Raw genomic sequence first — 14,412 nt, forward strand, 5'->3', positions numbered from 1 at the left:
AGTTATGCCACACACAAGCTTAGTTAATAAAATTACTGATCACATGTTTATGCATATTCATGATTACAAAGCAAAGCTAAGTTTCAGTACCTTCTAGTAATTTTCTACTATAACATTTTTCTACTATTATGGATATAACAACTCCAGTAACTTTCTTATCTACAAGAGCAATGACTAGTTTTCTGCAGGCCTCTGTTGAAACAAGCCATAAATTCTGCTAACAATGTTTTGTATCTTAAAGCTTCCCTTCTCATTCCATGGCTTTCTTCCTGAGAGCATGATTGCATTCCTCCCCCAAGGTCAGTGTGCTTTCACTGATACCATACTGGCTCAGCGAAATACCACATCTCCCCCTTCTTTGTTTAGGAGAAGAGGCTTGTTTCAACGCTTTATCTATTAAAGTTTGCACACATTTTAAGACACAGAATTATAGATCAAAATACATATATAAAAGGAATGAATAAGCATCCTACAGCTATTAGTAACAAGCTTATATCAAGTCACCAAAAGATGTCTGAATATATCAAAACCATCACTTTGTTGCTGTTTTTGTACTCCTTTTTGCAAGTTTTGAATACTTTTGTGAATAGATTCCGAATGATCAGACAGATTCATGCAGCAAAGCCCATCAAAATCCTGACAACCATGATTTTGTGCTAATAATAAAAAAAATCTATTGCTGATCTATTCTGTTACTAACCCAACTATGCCAAAGACACCGCTGAGCAAGAGGATGTTTATCAGCCGGGTCAGAGCAGAGAAGGGAGGCAGGCGCAGCACCTTCAGGGCGTCCCCTGTTGTAAATAAAGTGTGCTCTGGGTCTGTCCTCTCCCCTTCGCTCCGAGCCACCTCTGTTTATACCCTCAGCAGATTCAGTGAAAGAGTACTGACTAGACGTTGCTGCATGCGTGGCCAGCGCATGCAACAAGGCCCGTCAAATATGTGCTCTGCAGGCTAACAGCGGTTCTGTTTTGTAAAGTAGCATAGTATATAGAATCTACATCAGTTAACAGCGTTGATAGTGCCGATACAGTTGTATTTATTTGCTTAGCAAGCCAACAGTCCAATTTATTTAGCATAGTTAATGCCTAGGCACTTGCCACACCAGGTGTAAAGACTGAAGCAGCAATAATTTTACTTAGTTTCCAAAACTCTGTATTATCTTGGCAACCAGATTCAATGCTATGTATGCTTCGTTTAGGTCTTTTATGCTGTCTGGATTTTGATATGTGCTCGCATGATTACGTCATGCTGTGTCGTTGCAATGTATAGATCTTAAAGCATTTACAATCATTACCCCTCTAGAAACATTAGCTCTTGAATAGTTAAAAAAAAATAGAAGTCCATCTTTACTGATCCCAAAAAGTTCCATCTTTTGTAGTTTTAGCACTCAGCACTTGTGGTTGCTGCTGTTTTACACAGAGTTGCCGTCCTACCGGTATCTGGCAGGTCAACCAAACATGCTCTGAAATACCCGCAGATGATACAGACAAGGATCCACTTGTTTACTGCTCCTGTAAAGACATAAGCGTATCCCTTCCCCCATGTTATAAGAGGGAACGGTCCTTCCACTTATACAAAGCTCGACTCAGACAGGAGTATCTGTTAACCATGTCAGGGGCGGGGGGGTGGGGGCGCCTGGCGGCGGCTGTGGCCCAGACATATAAGAGGAAAGAAAACTAAAACCTGAGGTTTAAGACAAGAATAGGGAGGGATCCTTAAAGCCACCGCTACAAGCAAAACAGACCATCACTAAAACCAAAGCAGGATAAGGAAAAAGGGAGCAAGACAACCTCCCCCCACCCCTCCCTCTTCCCAGGCTTAACACCATCTCCACCTCCCTCCCCTGCCCCCTTAGCGGGACAGGGATGGGGGGCGGGGGGGGGGAAAGAGGGAATGGGGGTTACAGACAGTTAATCACGCGCCGCTTTATTGATATCAACGGTTTAAACGGCTGCACCTACAGCAGCAGCCATGACTGTAGCCTTTTCTTGTTCTAACATTCGCTCAGCAGCTTCCAGCAGTTGCCCTGTACTAGATCCTTTTGGCAGCACACTGAGGGCTCTCTTAGTTTTTTGGGTTTGTTTTTTGTTTTTTTTTTTTTTTTTTATTAGCATTATTAAAGGCAAGCATATCTAAGAACTTTGCTTTCATGTCATCATCCAGATCAGGGTGAGCCATAATTGCAGTGTGCAACCGATCAATAAATTTCCCATATGGTTCTGTGGGACCTTGTCTTCTTGATGTAAAGGCAGGTCCAGACTTTTCATCGTGCACCCTAGCAAGCGCTCTATAAGCCAAATCTTGGCCCAGTTGTAACACTTCGGTAGCAAATTGCGCTTGCCAATCAGATCGTGTGTAGTGTCCCGCTCCCATCAGCATTTGAGTTTGCACCCCGAATAATGGATCACCCTGTTGTCGAGGCGTTGCAGCTGCCCTATCACAAGCAGCCTGCCAGTACTGAAAGAACTGCAGCTGCTGCGACCTGGACAATCATTCTAATATCATAAGGAGCTAACAACTGTGATGAAAAAATATGCTGCAACACAGATTGAGCATATGATGATTTTAGCCCATACTGAGTAACTGCACTTTTAGCTTCCTTCAATATTTTCCAGTCTAATGCTTTCCACACACTTTTCCCAGTATTATCAGTCACAACTGGAAATGCCATAGGAAAAGGCTCTCCTTCTATCAAAGCATCTCGAATCACCTCTTTCCACTGCACTATCGGATTCAAAACCCCGGCCCCTCCCGCCGGCGTCCCTTGCAAAGGTGCAAAAAGACTGATCTCACCCGATGCTCCGTTCGGAATGAATAGGTTGGATGCTGACAGGTCTCGATGCGGCACAGGCGAAGGAGTTGACAAGTTTCCCAGTGACACTTCTAGGCGAATCTCTAGGGCTTCCAGTCTTTTTAGCGTCTCTTCCAGCTGTGCGTCCTTGGAGCCAGATGAATGTTCATCCCCCTCCTCCTCACGCCGTGGTGGCAGGGAAGAAGGTGGTAACGGGGGATAAACCAGAGCTGTTGGTGCCGGCGAAAAGGCTCGTGACTCTGAGTCTGCACTGGCGCAGCGTGGCGGGGTGCCTGGCGGTGGTACGTCTGATGGTGGTGAAAAGCCTTTGGCAGTTTTTCCCTCTGGTGCCCGCATATCTATAGTTATAGGGGCTGTGGCTGCAGTTCCTGGAGTCCTTGCTGGGGCTCGAACCCCCCCACCCTCAGCACGAGCCGGGGCGGCGGCAGGGCTCGTTAAACCCAAGAACAGCATGCTGGTAGTGGAGGTGGACCCGTCGGCTGGAGTTAAGGCCGCAAAAGCAGATGCAGCAACTGGACGCTCGGCTTTCATGCTTATCAATGTTTCGTTAATTAGCTTCCACACGGTGGAGATCCCTTACTTATTTCATCCCACAGCTTTTTTCCTATCTTTTCCTGTGTCGGGAGTTCAAAAGGATCATCAACTGTGGGGATTAATTCCCTTTTCTTTGCCCACTGCAGCAAAGCTTCTAGGACGGCCGAGTCATAACTCAGTCCTCTCATAGAGAGCATAATAATTCTAGGGCTACCTCCTTTTCCATTATTGCCGGCAGTTTCACAATTGGTGCTCCCTGATTAAGGCACCCCTTTTACTCCCTGATTAAGTACTCACTATTGGTGCTCCCTGATTAAGGCACCCCTTTTTTGCAGCTTGTCCTGTAGCCCTGGCAGACGGCGAACCCCTGTTTCAACGGTTCAGGCTCCGGATCGTCGCATCTGAAGGACAAATGCGTAGTCGATCTTGCCCCCCGGTCGCTGCTCCCGGTGCTTCTCTGCCTCCGCCACTCCGATAGCAGTGTCTTCTAGTAGTCCCTGTTCGGGCGCCATTTGCGAGCGACGGAGGAACGTACGACAAAAGACTCAATATGAGTAATAAGCGTAGTTCGATTTATTAGTCCCGGGTGCACATATTTATATTGCTAAGATAAAATATGCCTACTAGTCATTGCGTGATTGGCTTAAGCTCTAATAGTTACATTTGCATATCCTTCCTACTTGCAGTTAGCTAATCTGGAAAGTCCCGTTAACCTGAAAGTCCCGTACTTTTCATGTTTTCACTTTCTCAGAGTTGTTTACGATCTTCTTCAAGGTTGCTTCGTTTACTTTCTCACAGGAAGCTTCATTACTTTCTCACAGGCGGCCTCATTATTTTCTCACAGGTGGCTTCAGTACTTTCTTACAGGCGGCTTCATTACTTTCTCACAAGCGGCTTCAGTGATGTCCTTGAGGCCTGCTGCTCACAAACATAACAATTCCATTCGGTCTGGATTGTTCACTAAGTGTCCCTGATACTCCAGGTATCCAACACAGTCCCTCTAGAACAGCTGTCCCAGCGGGCCCTCCACGGGGCACAGCCTCCTTCAGGCCTCCACCTGCTCCGGCGTGGGGTCCTCCACGGGCTGCAGGTGGATCTCTGCCCCTCCGTGGACCTCCATGGGCTGCAGGGGGACAACCTGCTCCACCATGGTCGTCACCACGAGTTGCAGAGGAATCTTGGCCAGGAGCCGCATTACTCCTCCCCCTCCTCCTTCACTGACCTTGGCGTCTGCAGCCGTTCCTCACAACAGGCTGGCAGACGCCTCTCAGGATCCTTTTTACATCTTATTCACTTCAACTGCTCCTCTCCACTTCTTGCAGCCAGGCCGGGCCGAGTTGGGCCCAGTCGGCTGCCCGGCGGGAGGCCAGAGGGTGAGGCCTGCAAGGCCCACAAGGCTCGCGCTTCCCCCTCTCTGCCCCCCGCTCAGCTGCTTCACATCTCTCCCTTTTTTTTTTTTTTTTCTGTTTTCCCCTATTTAAATACATTATCGCAGAGGCGTTATCACGGGACATTCTGCTACCAATTGGCTTGGCCTTGGCCAGCAGTGGGTCCGCTCTAGGCCCGGCCGAGTCCACTGAACAAAGGGGAGCGACTTCTAGCAGTTTCCTACAGAAGCTGCCACCTTAGGCCCCCCCCCACTAACAAAACCAGAACAGCCACCCTTTCGCAGCGGCATCCAGCTGTTTGGAGAAGTATGCTACCGCCCGTCTGTATGGTCCCAAATCTTGTGCCAATATTCCTAGTGCCATTCCTTGTTTTTCGTGGGAAAATAGAAAAAATGGCTTACTCACATCAGGAAGTCCCAATGCCGATGCCGACATCAGGGCTTTCTTCAGCTGATGGAAGGCTCGATCTGACTCAGCATCCCACTGGAGATCCTTTTGGTTAGCTGCTATCAGGGAATAGAGTGGCTTAACAGGCAGACCATAATCACATATCCAAAGTTGGCACCACCCGTCATTCCTAAGAATGTCCGTAGTTCCTTTATAGTTTGTGGTCGGGGGCTTTGGCATATGGCCTCTTTCCGGGCTTGTCCTAGGATCCGTTGTCCGGCACTGATCTCGTACCCCAGGTACGTGACCTGGGGTTGTAACAACGCCTGTGCCTTTTTCTTAGAAACCCGATATCCCTGTAGTCCCAGGAAATTTAACAGACTCACGGTCCAAATGACACAGGATTCTTTGGTTCTGGTTGCAATAAGAAGGTCGTCTACATATTGTAACACCTTCCCTTCTTCTGATGGTGGTTCCCATGATTCCAAGTCCTTTGCTAGCTGATTCCCAAAAATTGTGGGGCTATTTTTAAAACCCTGCGGCAACACCGTCCATGTGAGCCGGGTCTTTCGACCACTTTTGGGATTTTCCCATTCAAAAGCAAAAATTTTCTGGCTGGCTTCATGGAGAGGGAGGCAAAAGAAAGCATCTTTTAAATCTAGGACCGTAAACCAAGCTAAATCAGGTTTTAGCATGGTTAATAGGGTATAGGGGTTAGCTACCACAGGTCCTCTGTTATTTTGTTGATGGCTCTTAAGTCTTGAACTATCCTATAGGACCCATCAGGTTTCTTAACTGGAAGTATAGGTGTATTGAATTCTGACTCACATTCTTTTAGTAGTCTTAGTTCTATGAACCGCTCTATGACAGGACAAATTCCTTCCCTAGCTTCCCTTTTCAGTGGGCAAAATGTGGGATTTTGGTGTGAAATGGGGGGATTTGGGGCAAAATGTGGGAATTTTGGTGTGAAATGGGGGAATTTGGGGCAAAATGTGGGATTTTGGTGAAAAATGGGGGAATTTGGGGCAAAAAAGCGGGATTTGGGGCAAAAATGCAGAAATTTAGGCGAAAAATGGGGGATTTTGGGGGCAAAATGTGGGATTTTGGTGTGAAATGTGGGAGTTTTGGGCAAAAATGCGGCATTTGGGGGCGAAACGGGGGAATTTGGGGGGAAATCACGGGATTTTGGGGCAACAATGTGGGATTTTGGTGCGAAATGGGGGAATTTGGGGCAAGAATGGGGGATTTTGGTGTGAAATGGGGGAATTTGGGGCAAAATGTGGGATTTTGGTGAAAAATGGGGGAATTTGGGGCAAAAAAGCGGGATTTGGGGCAAAAATGCAGGAATTTGGGCGAAAAATGGGGGATTTTGGGGGCAAAATGTGGGATTTTGGTGTGAAATGTGGGAGTTTTGGGCAAAAATGCGGCATTTGGGGGCGAAACGGGGGAATTTGGGGGGAAATCGCGGGATTTTGGGGCAACAATGTGGGATTTTGGTGCGAAATGGGGGAATTTGGGGCAAAAATGTGGGATTTTGGGGGCAAAATGGGGGAATTTGGGGGGAAATTGCGGGATTTTGGGGGCAAAATGTGGGATTTTGGTGTGAAATGGGGGAATTTGGGGCAAAAATGCGGGAATTTGGGGCAAAATGGGGGAATTTGGGGAAATCACAGCATTTTGGGAGCAAAATGTGGGATTTTGGTGCGAAATGCGGGAATTTGGGGGAAAAATGGGGGATTTTGGGGGCAAAATGGGGGATTTTGGTGTGAAATGGGGGAATTTGGGGCAAAATGTGGGAATTTTGGTGCAAAATGGGGGAATTTGGGGCAAAAAAGCGGGATTTGGGGCTAAAATGCGGGAATTTGGGGCAAAAATGGGGGATTTTGGGGGCAAAATGTGCGATTTTGGTGTAAAATGTGGGAATTTTGGGCAAAAATGCAGCATTTGGGGGCAAAACGGGGGAATTTGGGGGGAAATCACGGGATTTTGGGGCAACAATGTGGGATTTTGGTGCGAAATGGGGGAATTTGGGGCAAAATGTGGGAATTATGGTGGAAAATGGGGGAATTTGGGGCAAAAATGCAGGATTTGGGGGGCAAAATGGGGGAATATGGGGAAATCACAGCATTTTGGGAGCAAAATGTGGGATTTTGATGCGAAATGTGGGAATTTTGGGCAAAAATGCGGCATTTGGGGGCAAAACGGGGGAATTTGGGGGGAAATCGCGGGATTTTGGGGCAACAATGTGGGATTTTGGTGCAAAATGGGGGAATTTGGGGCAAAATGTGGGAATTTTGGTGCGAAATGGGGGAATTTGGGGCAAGAATGGGGGATTTGGGGGGCAAAATGGGGAATTTGGGGGGAAATTCCTGGATTTTGGGGCAAAATGTGGGCTTTTGGTGCGAAATGCGGGAATTTGGGGCAAAAATGGGGGATTTGGGGGGCGAAACGGGGGAATTTGGGGGAAATCACGGGCTTTTGGGGGCAAAATGTGGGATTTTGGTGCGAAATGGGGGAATTTGGGGCAAAATGTGGGAATTTGGGGCAAAATGTGGGAATTTGGGGCAAAAATGCGGGAATTTGGGGGGCGAAACGGGGGAATTTGGGGGAAATCACGGGATTTGGGGGCAAAATGTGGGATTTTGGTGCGAAATGGGGGAATTTGGGGTAAAAATGCGGGAATTTGGGGCAAAAATGCGGGAATTTGGGGGGCAAAATGGGGGAATTTGGGGAAATCACAGGATTTTGGGAGCAAAATGTGGGATTTTGGTGCGGAATGCGGGAATTTGGGGGGAAAAATGGGGGATTTGTGGGGCAAAATGTGGGAATTTGGGGGGAAATTCCAGGATTTTGGGGCAACAATGTGGGCTTTTGGTGTGAAATGCGGGAATTTGGGCAAAAATGCGGGATTTGGGGGGCAAATTGTGGGAATTTGGGGGAAATCACGGGATTTTGGGGGCAAAATGTGGGATTTTGGTGCGAAATGCGGGAATTTTGGGCAAGAATGGGGGATTTTGGGGGCAAAATGTGGGAATTTGGGGTGAAATCCCGGGATTTTGGGGGCAAAATGTGGGATTTTGGTGTGAAATGGGGGAATTTGGGGCAAAAATGCGGGATTTGGGGGGCAAAATGGGGGAATTTGGGGGGAATCGTTAGATTTTGGGGCAAAATGGGGGATTTTGGTGCGAAATGGGGTAATTTGGGGCAAAAAATGCGGGATTTGGCGGGCAAAAGGTGGGAATCTTGGGGGAAATCGCGAGATTTTGGGGGCGAACCTGTGGGGGGTGTGGCGGCGACCACTCCCCGTTCCGGTGTCCGGTCCTCCCGGCCAGCAGGGGGCGGTGTTGGAGACGCCGTTGGGGCCTGTTCACGTGGCGCTGGAGGGCGCGCCCCGCCCTGGTCGCCCCGCCCTGCTGATGCTGCCGGACGTGGGCCACACGCGTGAGTCCCGCCCCCTTCCCCCTCTCCCGCCGCGCCCCTCCCCCGCAGACGCCTCGTGCTTCGCCCCGCTCTTCGCCCACCCCGAGATGCGGGAGGTCGCCAGCCACTCCCTGCTCGTCCACCTCGACCCCCCCGGCATGGAGGTGGGCGCCCCGCCCTACCCCCCGGGGTGCGTCTGCACTCCCCTCTTCCGCTCCCCCCAGTTGACCCCAGTGACTCCCAGTTGACTGCGTTGACCCCACTGCCCCTCCAGTTGACCCCACTGCCCCCCCAGTTGACCCCAGTGACCCCCAGGTTGACCCCACTGACCCCCCTGTTGACCCCACTGCCCCCCCAGTTGACCCCAGTGACTCCCAGTTGACTGCGTTGACCCCTCTGACGACCCGGTTGACCCCACTGCCCCCCCAGTTGACCCCACGGACCCCCCCAGTTGATCCCAGTGACCCCCATTAACCCCCCAGTTGCCCCCATTAACACCCAGTTGACCCCACTGACCCCCATTAACCCCCAGTTGCCCCCATTAACCCCCAGTTGACCCCCATTGACCCCCATTAACCCCCCGTTGACCCCACTGACCCCCATTAACCCCCAGTTGCCCCCATTAACCCCCCGTTGACCCCCATTAACCCCCAGTTGCCCCCATTAACCCCCGTTGACCCCCATTAACCCCCAGTTGACCCCCATTAACCCCCCGTTGACCCCACTGACCCCCATTAACCCCCAGTTGCCCCCATTAACCCCCAGTTGCCCCCATTAACCCCTTGTTGACCCCCATTGACCCCCCGTTGACCCCACTGACCCCCATTAACCCCCAGTTGCCCCCATTAACCCCTCGTTGACCCCCATTAACCCCTAGTTGACCCCCATTGACCCCCCGTTGACCCCCATTGACCCCCCGTTGCCCCCCATTGACCCCCAGTGACCCCCAGTTGACCCCACTGACCCCCATTAACCCCCCGTTGACCCCCATTAATCCCCAGTTGCCCGCATTAACCCCCAGTTGACCCCCATTGACCCCCGTTGACCCCCATTAAGGCCCAGTTGCCCCACATTAACCCCCAGTTGCACCCATTAACCCCCAGTTGACCCCCATTGACGCCTGTTAACCCCCATTAACCCCCAGTTGACCCCCATTAACCCCCAGTGACCCCCAGTAACACCTGGTTGCCCCCATTAACACCCAGTTGACCCCCATTAACCCCCAGTTGACCCCCATTGACCCCCATTGACCCCATTAACCCCCAGTTGACCCCCATTAACCCCCAGTTGACCCCCATTAAACCCCAGTTGACCCCCCGTTGACCCCCATTAACCCCCAGTTGACCCCCATTAAACCCCAGTTGACCCCCCGTTGACCCCCACTAACCCCCAGTTGACCCCCATTAACCCCCAGTTGACCCCACTGACCCCCATTAACCCCCAGTTAACCCCCTGTTGACCCCCATTAACCCCCAGTTGCCCCCATTGACCCCCAGTTGCTTCCCATTAACCCCCAGTTGCCCCCATTAACCCCCAGTTGCCCCCCATAAGCCCCCCATTGACCCCCATTAACCCCCAGTTGCCCCCATTAACCCCCAGTTGACCCCCTGTTGACCCCCATTAACCCCCAGTTGCCCCCATTGACCCCCAGTTGCCCCCCATTGACCCCCAGTTTCCCCCATTAACCCCCAGTTGCCCCCCATAAGCCCCCCGTTGACCCCCATTAACCCCCCGTTGACCCCACTGACCCCCATTAACCCCCAGTTGCCCCCCACTAACCCCCAGTTGACCCCCATTAACCCCCAGTTGCCCCCATTAACCCCCAGTTGACCCCACTGACCCCCATTAACCCCCAGTTGCCCCCCACTAACCCCCAGTTGCCCCCATTAACCCCCAGTTGACCCCACTGACCCCCATTAACCCCCAGTTGCCCCCCACTAACCCCCAGTTGCCCCCATTAACCCCCAGTTGACCCTGTCGTCTCTCTGTTGACCCCCCCACCCCTCCCCCCCCCCCCAGTTGACCCCCCGCCCCCCCGTCCCCCCACCTCGACCGCCATCACATCGCAGCATCACCCTACGCACCCCTCCCCCCCCCCAACCGCCATCGCTTCACCTCATTGGTCCCCTCGCCCGCCCTCCCCCCACCTCGACCCCCGATTGACCCCTTGCCCCTCCCCCTGTCGCCCCTCCCCCCCCCGCCCCCCGCCCCCTCCCCCGCAGGTACCAGTACCCCTCCCTGGAGCAACTGGCCGAAATCGTCCCCTGCGTCCTCCGGCACCTCAAGTGAGTGGGCGGGGGGGCGCCCCACGGCGCTGTGGGGCGGGGAGGGGGCCCCTGACCCGTAGCGGGATGGGACGGGGGGGCGGGGCCAGCACCGGCCTGACCCCGCCCACCCCCCCAGCATCGCCAGCGTCGTGGGCATCGGGGTGGGCGCCGGCGCCTTCGTCCTGGCTAAATTTGGGGTGAGATGTGGGGCGGGGCGTGGGGCGGGGCGTGGGGCAGGGTGGGGGGCAGATTTGGGGGAATGCAGGGCTGCGGGAATCTCGGGGGAGGTTCTGTGGGGCTGGGGGGCGTGGCTGTGGGGCTGGGGGGGTCGCTATGGGGCAGGGGGGTGTGGCTGTGGGGCTGGGGGGTCGCTATGGGGCTGGGGGGTCGCTATGGGGCTGGGGGGCGTGGCCGTGGGGCGCTATGGGGCTGGAGGAGGTTAGTGGGGTCTCTGGGCACTTGTGGGTCGCTGGGGGGTTGGGGGCTTGGCTATGGGGCTGGGGGGTCGCTATGGGGCTGGGGGGGTCGCTATGGGGCGGGGGGGCATGGCCGTGGGGCGCTATGGGGCTGGAGGAGGTTAGTGGGGTCTCTGGGCACTTGTGGGTCGCTGGGGGGTTGGGGGCTTGGCTATGGGGCTGGGGGGTCGCTATGGGGCTGGGGGGGTCGCTATGGGGCGGGGGGGCATGGCCGTGGGGCGCTATGGGGCTGGAGGAGGTTAGTGGGGTCTCTTGGTTGGGTACTTGTGGGTCGCTGGGGGCTCTCGGGGGGCGTGGCTGTGGGGCTGGGGGGTCGCTATGGGGCAGGGGGGGTCGCTATGGGGCAGGGGGGCATGGCCATGGGGCGCTATGGGGCTGGAGGAAGTTAGTGGGGTCTCTTGGTTGGGCACTTGTGGGTCGCTAGGGGGTTGTGGGCTGTCGGGGGGCATCGCTATGGGGCAGGGGGTTCGCTATGGGGCTGGGGGGTCGCTATGGGGCTGGGGGGGCGTGGCCGTGGGGCGCTATGGGGCTGGAGAAGGTTAGTGGGGTCTCTGGGCACTTGTGGGTCGCTGGGGGGTTGGGGGCTCGGCTGTGGGGCTGGGGGGTCGCTATGGGGCTGGGGGGGTCGCTATGGGGCGGGGGGGCATGGCCGTGGGGCGCTATGGGGCTGGAGGAGGTTAGTGGGGTCTCTGGGCACTTGTGGGTCGCTGGGGGGTTGGGGGCTTGGCTATGGGGCTGGGGGGTCGCTATGGGGCTGGGGGGGTCGCTATGGGGCGGGGGGGCATGGCCGTGGGGCGCTATGGGGCTGGAGGAGGTTAGTGGGGTCTCTTGGTTGGGTACTTGTGGGTCGCTGGGGGCTCTCGGGGGGCGTGGCTGTGGGGCTGGGGGGTCGCTATGGGGCAGGGGGGGTCGCTATGGGGCAGGGGGGCATGGCCATGGGGCGCTATGGGGCTGGAGGAAGTTAGTGGGGTCTCTTGGTTGGGCACTTGTGGGTCGCTAGGGGGTTGTGGGCTGTCGGGGGGCATCGCTATGGGGCAGGGGGTTCGCTATGGGGCTGGGGGGTCGCTATGGGGCGGGGGGGCGTGGCCGTGGGGCGCTATGGGGCTGGAGAAGGTTAGTGGGGTCTCTGGGCACTTGTGGGTCGCTGGGGGGTTGGGGGCTCGGCTGTGGGGCTGGGGGGTCACTATGGGGCAGGGGGGCGTCGCTATGGGGCTGGGGAGTCGCTATGGGGCTGGGGGGTCGCTATGGGGCTGGGGGGGCGTGGCCGTGGGGCGCTATGGGGCTGGAGGAGGTTAGTGGGGTCTCTTGGTTTGGCACTTGTGGGTCGCTGGGGGCTCTCGGGGGGCGTGGCTGTGGGGCTGGGGGGTCGCTATGGGGCTGGGGGGTCGCTATGGGGTGGGAGGGCGTGGCCGTGGGGCGCTATGGGTCTGGCCCTGCCCCACAGCTGCTGCACCCCGAGGCGGTGGAGGGGCTGGTGCTGATCAACATCAACCCCCGCGCCAAGGGCTGGGTGGATTGGGTGGCGCACAAGGTGGGCGGGGCCGGCGGGTGGGGAGGGCTAATGGGAGAGGGGTGGGGCAGAAGGGGGGCGGGGTTTGGGGGGGGTTCCCTGCTGCTGGCCCCGCGGCGCTGTGGGTCGCTTGGGGTCGCGTGTGGCTCACTGTGGGTCCCTATGGGTCGCCGTGGGTCGCTGTGGGTGGCGGTGGGCGGCCGTGGGTCACTGTGGGTCCCTACGGTGTCTGTGGGTGGCTGTGGGTCGCTGTGGGTCCCTACGGTGTTGGTGGGCGGCTGTGGGTCGCTGTGGGTCCCTACGGTAGCTGTGGGTCGCTGTGGGTCCCTACGGTGTCTGTGGGTCTCCGTGGGTCGCTGCGGGTCCCTACGGTGTCTGTGGGTCGCTGTGGGTCGTGGTGGGTCCCTACGGTCGCTGTGGGTCGCTGTGGGTCCCTACGGTGTCTGTGGGTCGCTGTGGGTCGCTGTGGGTCCCTACGGTGTCTGTGGGTCGCCGTGGGTCGCTGTGGGCCGCTGTGGGTCCCTACGGTGTCTGTGGGTCACTGTGGGTCGCTGTGGGTCACGGTGGGTCCCTACGGTGTCTGTGGGTCGCTGTGGGTCGCTGTGGTGTCTGTGGGTCGCTGTGGGTCGCTGTGGGTCACTGTGGGTCACTGTCGTGTCTGTGGGTCGCTGTGGGTCGCTGTGGGTCCCTACGGTGTCTGTGGGTCGCTGTGGGTCGCTGTGGGTCCCTACGGTGTCTGTGGGTCGCTGTGGGTCGCTGTGGGTCCCTACCGTGTCTGTGGGTGTCTGTGGGTCGCCGTGGGTCGCCGTGGGTCGCTGTGGGTCCCTACGGTGTCTGTGGGTCGCTGTGGGTCGCGGTGGGTCCCTACGGTGTCTGTGGGTGCCGGTGGATCGCGGTGGGTCGCCGTGGGTCGCCGTGGGTCCCACGGGTGCCCCCCCAGCTGTCGGGCCTGACGTCCTCCAGCAGCGAGCTCATCCTGGCGCACCTCTTCACGCAGGTCGGGCGGGGGGGCACTTGGGGGTCCCGTGGGGGGCCACTTGTGGGTCCGGGGGGCGCTTGGGGGTCTGGGGAGGGCCACTTGTGGGTCTTGGGGGTCAGTTTTGGGGGCCCTCAAGGGGCACTTGGGGGGCCTGGGGCACTTGGGGGGCCTGTGGGGGGCACTTGGGGGGCCCAGAGTCCACCTGGAGGCCCCAAGGGCCACTTGTGGGTCGGGGGGGGCACTTATGGGTCAGGGAGCTCAGTTAAGGGTTGGGGGAGGGTCACTTGTGGGTCACAGGGTGGGGGCGGGGGCGGGGGCGGGGCTGTGACACGGGGGCGGGGTGGGGGCGGGGCTGAGACACAGGGGCGGGGTGGGGGGCGGGGCTGTGACGCGCAGGCCGCAGGAGGAGCTGGCGGCCGCCCCTCCCCGGTGCAGCAGGCCCGGCGGCGGCTGGGGGCGGCGCCCAACGCCCCCCTGCTCTGGGCCATGTACAACAGGTACTGGGCAAACTGGGGGCGCTGCGGCGGTGGCTGCGGGGCACTGGGACTGCCCTCGGAGCACTGGGATCGAGCTGGGATTGAACTGGGAGGAACTGGGAGGGGCTGGAATGGAACTGGGGGGACTGGTGGGGATTGA

The 14,412-nt window shown here is 56.4% G+C and overlaps 1 protein-coding gene across 1 annotated transcript; it reads left to right on the forward strand.

Moving 5' to 3' along the window:
- Positions 1-8,447: 8,447 nt before the first annotated feature.
- On the forward strand, positions 8,448-14,273 carry LOC147599583 (protein NDRG2-like; the record flags this gene model as incomplete). The annotated part of the gene is made up of 7 exons (XM_086755321.1): positions 8,448-8,565; positions 8,614-8,734; positions 10,767-10,829; positions 10,948-11,008; positions 12,732-12,818; positions 13,738-13,794; positions 14,180-14,273. Coding segments are annotated over exons 1-7 (508 nt in total), but the record flags the coding sequence as incomplete, so codon positions are not given.
- Positions 14,274-14,412: the final 139 nt, after the last annotated feature.

The sequence above is a fragment of the Chlamydotis macqueenii genome, chromosome 10 (assembly GCF_036417535.1).
Source record: "Chlamydotis macqueenii isolate bChlMac1 chromosome 10, bChlMac1.mat, whole genome shotgun sequence".
NCBI lineage: Eukaryota > Metazoa > Chordata > Aves > Otidiformes > Otididae > Chlamydotis > Chlamydotis macqueenii.